We start from the raw sequence: 11,731 nt of genomic DNA, 5'->3' as shown, positions 1-11,731 counted from the left end.
ACATTAGGTTAGTTTCCTTTCAACTGGACCTTTAAAAAAATATAAGTAAACAATCCAAAAACATGAAATTATCGGGGATTTCAGGCCGGAATGTCCCTGTAATTAAATGGCCCGGTCTATCTAGCCGTATTTTCCGACTGTTTACCATTACCTCACAAGATTGTGAACAGAATTTGGTTTCAGTTATAGGCTGTATAGTCTGAAAATGCTGCATGGGAAATATCCCCAAAAAGAAAGGTTCACCAAAAATGATGTCACGACATCAACGATTGATAATTTAATTGGGGAATTGGGACATTTTTCTCCCCATGATTATACTCCGGCTCGATCTTGGTTGCGATGAGTCATTTGCCAATATCGTTCTGGTTCTGTTAATAAATAAACTGAGGACATATCTGATTGTGTTCCAGAAAACTGTTGTTTTGGGCTCTGTAAATATAGTTTGATATGACTTCAAGGCAGATTCGTTTACTGATAAAATTGTTTTTCAGTTCGTTTCAATTCACAGAAATTGAACCGCCATTACTGCTGTAAAAATGATGCAATCATTCTTCATTGCAGACTGTGGTTATAGTGATGCGCACCTCAAAGGGAATAAGGAATATTTGTCACGAATTGATCCCTGACCAAACTTCTCCCCGCTCAGAAAGAACGAAATTTGCAAAATCGGTGGAAGTTGACATTAATTTGGTCATCTTGTCCAACTACTGGGGTTCAATAGTTAAAGGGTCCATGCAATGTATTGTTTTTTATGCAATTCTTGAAAATACACGTTTGTGTCCCATTTAACCCTACTTCAAATTTTCGTTTTGCCATTTTCAAGGGTGTTTTGGTGCTTTTTTTGTTTTTATGCTGATGCCAATTTCCATATTTGTGAGCAAAAGTGTGAAGTCATTTCAGGCAGAAACCTTGAATATTACATGTATTTCAGCACCAAAAGCTACCATAATTTTTGATATTTCGCTATCGTAAATTTTCTGTTCTTTGGTGATTCGTTGTTGTTTCAGTACATGGCAGGAGGCCAATGAGCAAAGTTTTCTCACAACTGTATATAATGAACAAATTTTGGGTTCACAGTCTGAATATTAAACCCTTAACTGAACAGTGTCTTACTGAAATGACATCGCAGCAACAGCGCCCTCAGTAGTCCGGTAAAGCATGGACAATTTTGAAAGTTTTAAAAAGTGCACTTTTCAATAAACATTAACCCAAAAAGGGATGTAAAACAGTTTCATAAAGGTAGAAAGTTGCACAAAATATCTTCCTAAGAAAGATCCACTTCACCAGTCCTTTTAAACTCCATTCCATGCATGTGGTTCACGTCCTGTGTGCCGCATGCATGTTGTTTGGCTTATGATGTGGGGTTTGAACACCGGTGGTTCAAGAGCTAATTTTGTTTCAATGATGGCCAAAATTGGCAGGTGCCATCCGGCTGTTGCAAATTCGAAAAGTGAGCCGGGGTGGCCGGCGTGCGGGTCTTTATCTGACGCCAGGAGGCGTTATATCTCTTGTTTCCCATTTCCATTAATATTTCACGATGCCGTGGAGAGAAATAAATGAGTTTAAAATGATGTACCGTAATTACAGATCTGAAACATGGATAGGATTTGGAGGTAAAGGTACAAAATCTTGTGCTTTCATGTGCCAGTTGGTCAACATAAGAAAGGTGCAAATACAAACGAGAGAATAAGGATAGAGTGTATAATTGTAAATACAATTGCCTAGGCGAACCCAGAGGAGGTGTAAGGGGGTATTTAACCCCCCCCCCCCATATTTCGTTACAAGACTGCCCTTTTCCATTCAACAAGTGCCTGTTTTCTGAACAAATGCCCTGTTTAAAATAAAATCGTGCCCTTTTGTGTGCCATCGGCCGTTACGGGTGCCTTTTTATAAATTTCGCGCAAGTATCGTCCTGAAAAGCACCATTATTGTCCATCAGTGTGCATAATTGTCGGTTTTGAACAGCGCCCCCATGTACTACCAACAGCTCCCATTGGTTTTGTACACGTTTTCTAATCGAGGTCGTCCTCGATTTGGTTCCTGTCCTCGATGATGTTGCATGTGTGTGTCCTCCATTTACACCATAAAAAAGTACGCACACACACTATTTGATTTTACGCAGGCCAAGTGTCCAGAGAAAAAAAACGTCTCTACATTTCAGCACGGATATGCAAGTGCCCTTTTTGAGAAAAAAAAATCCCCCCCCCCAACAAAGGACCTTGCTACGCCCCTGAATCGGGGTACTTGCATGATTGGGTAAACTTTCCAATAGTTTTTTTTATATTTTGCTGAGATGGAAGTGTCTTCTACCACCAACAGACTGGTGGATGACATAAAGGTGGCGCACCTGAAGGATGCAACAGGGGCACCTCCCCTCCGCTTGAGGCCATGTCCCGCCCACAAATTGATAAGGAAATTAAAATAGGGCCTTGTTTTGTTCGAAACGATGACTAAATCCATTGGGTGCCCCTCCCCTCGATAAAAATGGGAACCCTCACGAGCCTGTTGCAATTACACCCTCACGGCACGGAGCACAGAACACCACTACAAGAAGAAACAAATTAAGACAAACCTTTTGCGTTTGATTTACGCTTTCTTTTCTTCTTTAAATGTAATTCTTTCTCACTCTATCTCTCTTTCTCTTGATATTTTGTCCTGTCCTCCTCAATAAACAAATCTATAGTGACTAATAAAATTAATATTTTGTTTGATTTGTAGAGGTAAATTGAGTCCAGGCTGTGCAGAAGAGTTCCTTATTCAGTCCACTCAATTCTACTTTGATCAATAGAGGGATATTCCACTTGGAGCTGAGGAAGTCCGTTTTTGAGAGGATTAAATAAAAAAAAAGGTCCTCAATTCATAGAATGGCTTAGCACATTCAGTGCTAATTTGGTGTTCGTTTACTGCAATGAATTCATTTATCAAATTATCAAACTATAATTTATTACAGCTTGAAACCGTAAACACTTTACGTGCACAGGTTTTTAAAAATGTCATTATTACGAGAGACGTTCCAAGTGAGTGTGCTGCCACCAAGCGTCCCAAAAGCTGACATTTATGATGTGGCCAATCAGCGGACGTCTAGCAGGTGACGTCATTTGACGACTTCTCGGCGAACCATGCGCAGTAGTTTGCTGCGCGAGCGTAGACTCCGGGATATCTGGCATCAGCGCAGCCGGCGCCCCAGCTGACGATGCCTTCCAGAATTACGCCGTTCACGTGTTTGTTCTCGTCGAAATGACTGACAATCGGGCCGCCGCTGTCATTCTGGTCAAGGAAAGAGAAAACGTGCAGAGGGTTTCTTTTTAAAAAGTGTTCTGGACTGTAACTATATGCCTTTAATGCTGTATGGACTGGTCAAAGAGTCTGTGACAGCCGAAGATAAAAAAAAAACGATCGTAAGCCAACTAGATAGCTTTGATAAAAGATTGGACATGAACAGATTCTTTGAAAAACATCTATGAAAAATGTGCCCGGGTCGACCGGGGCAGAGAACCATGTCAGACCGACCGTGGTTGCGTTTGTTACCTACCTGACAGGAGTCTTTTCCCGGTGCCGATGCACAGAACATGTTGTTAGTGATACTGCCACCGTAGTCGCTGTTACACTGACCACGGCTTACCGCCGTTACCACCACCTGCTGTAGTTTATCAGGAAAACCTCCGCCGGCTGTAATAAAAAAAAAAGGTAACCGCAAGTTGAAAAGTATAAGTGGAGAAATATGAAGTACCTTAAACTAATACTGAATTAACGCGAATCAGTGATTTCACCAACAAAACAACAGACGACGACAACACACCACCACCAACACAACAATAAGTACAACAACAACGACGACGACACCAACGACACACACAACAAGAACAACAACAACGACGACAACAACAACAACAACATTAACAACATGCATAAGCATCAAACAGTTTTATTCAACGAAAACATAACGATGACAACCCCAACTTGATCTGCTTACACGACAAGGCTCCCCAGCCGCTGACCAGCAGACTCGTACCGGCCGCTACGTCCGAACCAGCCTTTGCAATACTAATGGTCTTTACTTTGTCCGAGATGGTCGCTGGGGTGTCCAGTTTAATCAGCGCCACGTCGTTGTCCACCGTGCTTGGATTGAAACCATCGTGCTTGATCCAGGTGCCTGCAATAGTTTGCTCACCACCGGCCGATAAGCTGTGATACCCGAGCCCAACGTGTATTCTGCTGGATCTGAAGAAGACAGAAAGATACCGTTGATTATTGATATAGAAATTATTTTTTGGCGAAATTTGTTGACATGCACTATCCATGCACTTCAAAAGATCGAGGGGGGGGGGTAAACGAAAGAAAAAGAGCACTTTTGAGAGAAAAAAATGTCGTTGTTCAACTCGAAAATAGCACGGATATACATCTTTAAGGATGGCAGACAGAGCTAGTTGTCGGGAACATAACAGAGCTAAAGTTACCGGAAACATTCTCACAATTCCATCTTGAAATAGGAAAATTGCTAAAAAATAAGTGTCCAGTTAAAAGCATCAGTGAGATGATTAAATGATGATGATTATTTCTGGTTAGCAATGCATACTTTATCTATGGCACATAGCCTCGAGGTATTAAGCTTGAAGTACTTACCCTATGCAGTGTGAGGCACTCACTACCCAGCTTCTGTGTACCAGAGTCCCCCCGCAGCCCTGCTTAAGAGATCCTCCAACACTTTCGAGGATAGCAACTTGGTACGGGCGACTGCCAACGGGCGCCTCCGAGCCTCCAACGATCAGTCTGCGAGGCTGCTTCGCCCATGGTAGGCGGTCTGGTGCAAATGCTTCGGGGAAAAACATGCATGCATCCAGTTAAACAAATTGTAGGATCTTTTGCATTTATCCCCAAAGTAACAAACCGAAATATTCTCAAAAGCTTAATTGGATTAAAGATCGTACTGGTGCCAAACACCCCATGAAGTTATTCCGTCTGGCTGATGTCACTTATAGAAGAAAATCAAGAAATTTAGGTGATTTCGACTGATCAGTCAATTAACCGATTTTTGGAAATATAGAGTACCATTGACTCAATTTGAAATCCAAAGGGTACGTATGTTCGTAAGGTGCATATACTGTTGTTGTTTTTTACAAGAAGAGGTGTAGCCTTTTTATTTTGTGTGGCAAAAAGGTTCTTAACTTCCAAAGTGTATTACTTTATTCTGTTTAAAATTTTGATAGAGGATGAGACATACAGTAAAGAAAAAGAATAGGCTTACCAAGTGCCAGAGATAGGCAGGAAAGGAAGACAATGATTCTCATTGTGACGTGACGGTGGTTGCAGCTATTCGTAAGTCGCAGAATAAAAGTGGAGAATCCTCCAAGCTTGCAACGACAATATACTCCTTTTTACGTTATGTGTTCGTTCCCGTAGCTAGTGAAACAAACAGCTGAATAATTATCACCGGTACGCAAGATAGCCTGGTTTCAAAAATGTGTACCACGTACACGTACGTTTGTTTTGCTGGAAAAGCACCAATGCATGCAGCTTTGCACATAACGCTATCCGTTGACACCCACATACTTTGTTTTTATTTAGGGCAGTTATCATCTGAAACTAGTTTGTTGGCGTAAACAATTTAGTTACAAAAATAAAGAAACGATTTTAAACAGACTAATATGTAACATGGAAGTGAGATATGAAAACTGGTCCATAGATTAGAGACGGTTTATTAATTACTAGTGAGTGCCGCCTACTAAAAAAAAACGCTAAACCGGTCCATAAGGCCAAAAAAAAAAGTCTCCGGTTTCTGGTATGGAGCTTGCCCAAAAAGTGGTGCGGCGACGCGGCTTTTTTTTTTTTTTACCTGATTTGTTTTGCTGCAAATGTCGGCTGATGACTGCAAATGGTGCCCGACTAAACTTAGTGCAAATATATGGGAGTCCAGAGAGGCCACATAAAGCATATTCTCGACCATAACCCAATCTAAAAACACTGGTGTTGCTGGCAGTGGCTGCAATATGCGCCGCACTACCTTGTAAAACCCTTTTAAAAGGTGCTACATAATGGGTCTCACATTTCTCATAAACTTCATTTACCTGTCTTTACAAATATACATCATTACCAGTGCCTTGAGTACCTAATTGTTGGTAGATACGTGGGCTATATAAGACTCAGGTATTATTATTATTATTCCATCCCAATTGAAAATTGGTCGCCTTAAGCGGTTACTAAAATGACAACAGTTTTTGATGGAACGGGAAAAGAGTTTGTATACAGCCATATGGTTGCGAAGGCAAAGCGTCTGTCGTTGATAAGCAAAGCTAATCCGATTACGTACTTAGACACTATAACAGAGCAGTGAAATTCATGCGCCCCAAAAAACATGGCCTTTTGAACGTTGTGTTTATCAGAAAATATGCTCAGTATGATTGAAATGTTAAATTATAACAGAAAAGGAAATTCCAAACTTCATGTCAGTTGAAAAAATCGCCGTCATCGATGCCGAAACGTCAATCCTGGTTACTGGTAAATCTGTCCTTCAAGTCTGGAAGAAATTGTTCGAAAATTTCCCCAAATCCATGTATTTATATCAATTTCTAGGAATTTGTTATTTCACGAGTAGTTGAACACTTAAATCATCTGAGTATATTCCGAATTTCAGCTTAATATGTTGTTGCAAACGCCAGTATTACACCTTGAACTATCTCCAAGGAATATTTCGAAGAGGATTTTCTGCTGACCCAACCCACGTGCATTGTTCAACAAAGCGCCGTTGGTGCTAGGGTTGAGCAATTTCGGTCCGGCAGCACGACAACGACGGGTATATATTAGCATATTTATTAGCGTGACTTGGCGTGGGTCTCAGTATTGACAAATGAAAGGGCGATATTTATCTATAAATAACTCGTGAATGAGGCTTTTTTGCAAATTTTTACTGCACTACATAGTGGATAGAAACCTTAATAATATTCGTTAGTCTTGAAAAGATTGACAGATATTGCAAACGCCAGTGTTACAAGTTTCAAAACTGCACCTACACAGGCCTATTTTCACATTTTAACGAAAAGTAATGAACATATCACAATGATTTTTTAGCACATACTCGGATTATTATAAGGGAAATAAACCCTGAAAGTTGCATGAAGATACGGTCTACTAAACGGGAGAAGTTAATTTTCAAAGATTTCGCCCCCCAATGTGAACATGTCTGTGAACATGTGCTTTCATTCAAAATAAAGTGTTACGTAACCTTTAGAAATCGCCCTTTGCAACCAGAGAAGATGAAACGTAATAGGAATTGAAACTAATAATTATTTGCAAAAAGTCATTGCCTTAATTTCCCTCCGTGTCTTTTTGGGGGACGGAAGATGCAGTGTGCTTTGGGATATGCAACCTGGTGGCAGATGTGTTATTTGTGTCTTACAAGAAGAAGAAAATAAACATGTTGCTAGGGTGCGTGCTTTAGAGTACGATATTACATCTGGCACCCAGACTCAAATGGGTAGGTTCGCGTATACACTTAACCTAGAGCAGCAGGTGTTGGCCAACTGCTCATGTCTTTACTTATTTACTTGGCAACGGACGGTGTTGTTGTAATTCTAGACTCTATGAAATACGGACTAGTTGGTTGCACTGCGCATGCGCTGCCTTAATATTTAGTGAACATAATTAGAACAGGCAGGAACTGGTCACGTGTGAGGATTAGAGTCCACAGATTAATAAAGGTGCAGTATAGCTATTGTACAGACAATTGTAGGCACACTTGCGTGATTGTGTAAGCTTTGTTCCGACAGTTTGTTTTTATTATGCTGAGATGGCTGTGTCTGCTACCACAGAGTCTTGTGGATGGTATAAAATACAGATGGCGTACCTGACGGATGCTAGAGAGGCACCTCCCCTCCGCTTGAGGCCATGCCCCGCCCAAAATTTAAAAAGGAAAAAAGAGCCTTGTTTTGTTTTGTTTGAACTGCTAAACCGATTGGGTGCCCCTCCCCCTCCAGACATGAGAACGGCCTCAAGATCCGCCTTGAATCATACGCTCTGAAGCGTTGCGTAAAACACAGGGTACACCAGAATCACAAGATACAAATTATAACAAACTCTCAAAACATATTACGAGATCATTTGTATTTGATTTGCTTTTTAATTCTTTTGCGCTCTCTCTGTCTCTTGATGTCCTGTCCTCCTAAATAAACTAATTAATACCAAACAATAACTTTACACAATAACTTACAATTTTGCTATCACTTTGTAAACATGTTTAGGAGCTAAACATTATGTGTTCAATTCCTAAACATCAATGTTCAGTTGCTAAACACTATCCATCCTTACGCTAAACATGTTTAGTATTTAAACATGTTTACAAACTGATAGCAAGAAAGTGTTTAGAAAGGTGTGTAATTGCTAAACACAGTTTTTGCAGTGTAGTCATTGTCTTTAGTTGATTGGTACGTAGAGGTGAACAGTACTGTCCAGGCTGTGCAGAAGATATTCTCAATATTTCTACTCAATTCTACTTTCATTCTCTCTAATATGAAATTCAGTATTGCAGCACAAACACATTATAGTTGACGTGGTTTTAAATGTGAGTATGCTGCCACCAAGCGTCCAGAAAGCCGTCAGCTATGATGTGGCCAATCAGCGGACGTCTAGCAGGTGACGTCATTTGACGACTTCTCGGCGAACCATGCGCAGTAGTTTGCTGCGCGAGCGTAGACTCCGGGATATCTGGCATCAGCGCAGCCGGCGCCCCAGCTGACGATGCCTTCCAGAATTACGCCGTTCACGTGTTTATTCTCGTCGAAGTTACTGACAATCGGGCCACCGCTGTCATTCTGGTCATGGAAAGAGAAAACGTGCGGAGGTTGGTTCAGGATAGGATTGTTTTACAAAAAGTGTTATAGTCTAGATGTAACTATATATGACTTTAATGCTGTATGGGCTGAGTTTGTGACAGCCGAAGAATAAACCGATCAAGCCAAACAGACAGCTTTCATAAAAGATGGACATGAACAGATTCTTTAGAAAACATCTCTGTCAAAAATGTGCCCGGGTCGACCGGGGCAGAGAGCCATGCAAGACCGGCCGTGGTTGCGTTTGTTACCTACCTGACAGGAGTCTTTTCCCGGTGCCGATGCACAGAACATGTTGTTAGTGATACTGCCACCGTAGTCGCTGTTGCACTGGCCACGGCTTACCGCCGTTACCACCACCTGCTGAAGTTTATCAGGATAGTTTCCGCCAGCTGCAAATAAACAAAAAGGTTACCAAATAATAGGCAATTAAGTGGAGAAATCTTCAAGGTAAGTACATTAAACTAATGTTGAATTGACGCGAAGAAAGATTACATTTAAACAACAAAGAAAACAACATCATCAACAACATCAACAACAACAACTATGACAACAACAACAACAACATCGTCATCATCATCACCATCATCACCCCCATCATCATCATCATCATCAACTTAACAACAACAACAATAACAACAACAGCAACAACAACAACAACAACAACAACAACACCAGGCTCCACCACCCCCACCAACAACAACAGCAACAAATACAACAACAACAACAACGAGCACTACTACAACAACAACGTACGTCATCGACAACAATATCAACAACGACAACAACAATATTATCCTCAGCATCAAAATACAACGAAAACAAAAGCGATGACAGCAACCCAAACACGTACGACCACCACCAATGAAAAACGCTGCTTACACGACAAGGCTCCCCAGCCGCTGACCAGCAGACTCGTACCGGCCGCTACGTCCGAACCAGCCTTTGCAATTCCAATGGTCTTTACTTTGTCCGTGATGGTCGCAGGGGTGTCCAGTTTAATCAGCGCCACGTCATTGTCATACGTGCCAGAGTTGTAACCAGGGTACTTAATCCATGTGCCTGTGATTATTTGCTCACCACCGGCCGATAAGCTGTGATACCCGAGCCCAACGTCGACTCTGCTGGCTCTACAGCACGACAAAAAGGTACCGTTGATCTAGAGAATATCATTTTTTTTTGCGAACTCATAGTATCCTGTGGCCTCATGTTAGTATCATTCGGAATCATTCGATTTTTGGTCCTAAAGATGTACTATCCGTGGTCCGTGCACTTCAACAAATCCGACTTGTCTGTTTATTTTTAGCGAAAAAACTTTTGTTTCTATTTTGAGCGTAACTCCCTGAAAAAAAAGGATTTTTGGTCCGGTTACACTTACACGCAAATAGTGCCATCTTGTGGGTGGGATGGTTCCTAACCGGTCCCATGCGAGAACCTATTGTCAGGCCGCAAATAAATCGAAGTATGTAAAAGTAATTATTCCATGACTAAACCTGGGTATTTTGGGGGGTTAGGGGTGTTTTATAAAAGTGAACTTTGGTGTTTCAAGAAGAAGAGCACATTCGAAGAAAAAAAAACCTATTTTTTTGTCGCAAATAGCATGGATGTACATCTTTAAGAACGGCCGGCAGAAATCGTTGTCTAGAACAGAGCTATGGAATCGTTCTCATAGTGTATCTTGAAATAGGAAATATCTATACGGCACATAGCCTTAAAGGTAATATACTTACCCTATGCAGTGTGCCGCACTGACTACCCAGCTTCTGTGTACCAGAGTTCCCCCGCAGGCTTGAACGAAAGATCCTCCGGCATAGTTTCTGGAGAGAGCAACTTGGTACGGGCGACTGTCAAGGGGCGCCTCCGAGCCTCCAACGATCAGTCTGCGAGGCTGCCTCGCCCATGGTAGGCGGTCTGGTGCAAATGCTTCAATTAAGAGAAACACAAATAATGAGTCCAGTTAAGTAGTTATTGTGAAAGCCTTGTCTCGTTTTCAATCACAATATAATTAATATGAACAACAATATCACCAAATAATATAGTAGCCTAGCAAAACAGCAAATATTGTTTCGACGGACTGTTTGTTACAAAATGTAGCGGGTAAATCCAAACAAAAGGTACGTACGTTCCCATCTAAGTGAATATATTATGTTTTTGTAAGAGGGAGTGTAGACACATTTTTGTGTGTGTAACAAATTTGGTCCTCAACTTCCAAAATGTATTGCATTAACAAGCTGTTTAAAACTTTGATTGAGGATGAGACACATTGTAAAGGTAATAATTGGCTTACCAAGTGCCAAGGAGAGGCAGGAAAGGAAGACAAGAATTCTCATGGTGACGTGATGGTTGACTATACGATGGTAGATGTTGGAGAACCTTGCGACGACTTAATGTACTCCATTTATTGCGTTATCTATCCATTAAATGGTGCAAGTGAAACTAACAGCTGAATATCATCGGCACACGAGATAACATGGATTCAAATACAACGTTTGTTTAATTAAGGCACGAATGTAGCTATAGCTTTGCAAAAATAGCAATATCTATTACCACCCACATACTGTTTATTTGGGTCAGTTATCGTTCTGAAACTAGTTTGTTGGCGTAAACATTTTACCAATACATAAATAAAGAAAAGGTTAAAGAAAGACATGTGTAACGTGGAAGTGATTTTTGAAAACTGGTCCATAGATTCGAGACGGTTGATTAATTACTCTAGTGAGTGCCGACTTCTTAAAAAAAAAACACAGCTAAACCGGTCCATTGCAGATGCCTGCGTTTCAATCGCGCCCATGTTATAGCGCCCTCTGTGGTCCACGCACAGAGCTAATATCGGGTTTAATAGAAGACACTGCACAAAAATGACATCAACATGAAATCTTAATTTTGTCGACAGGGCAATACTTTAAAAA

At 41.1% G+C, this 11,731-nt stretch overlaps 2 protein-coding genes across 2 annotated transcripts; both read right to left on the bottom strand.

Moving 5' to 3' along the window:
* Positions 1-3,016: 3,016 nt before the first annotated feature.
* Positions 3,017-5,288, bottom strand: LOC119744303 (trypsin alpha-3-like). The gene is made up of 5 exons (XM_038220172.1): positions 5,246-5,288; positions 4,624-4,813; positions 3,974-4,221; positions 3,533-3,669; positions 3,017-3,267 (listed from the first exon to the last, which is right to left on the bottom strand). The coding sequence occupies exons 1-5, from the start codon at positions 5,286-5,288 to the stop codon at positions 3,082-3,084; spliced, it is 804 nt and encodes a 267-aa protein (XP_038076100.1). The 3' UTR covers positions 3,017-3,081.
* Positions 5,289-8,341: 3,053 nt separating this feature from the next.
* Positions 8,342-11,152, bottom strand: LOC119746355 (trypsin alpha-3-like). The gene is made up of 5 exons (XM_038223248.1): positions 11,106-11,152; positions 10,553-10,702; positions 9,705-9,952; positions 9,078-9,214; positions 8,342-8,804 (listed from the first exon to the last, which is right to left on the bottom strand). Exons 1-5 carry the CDS (start codon positions 11,150-11,152, stop codon positions 8,619-8,621), a joined length of 768 nt encoding a protein of 255 aa, XP_038079176.1. The 3' UTR covers positions 8,342-8,618.
* Between the last annotated feature and the right edge of the window lie 579 nt (positions 11,153-11,731).

The sequence above is a fragment of the Patiria miniata genome, unplaced genomic scaffold, assembly GCF_015706575.1.
Source record: "Patiria miniata isolate m_02_andy unplaced genomic scaffold, ASM1570657v1 HiC_scaffold_7, whole genome shotgun sequence".
NCBI lineage: Eukaryota > Metazoa > Echinodermata > Asteroidea > Valvatida > Asterinidae > Patiria > Patiria miniata.
The sequence above is the reverse complement of the archived record's forward strand: the minus strand, read 5'-3'. Positions and strand labels throughout refer to the sequence as shown.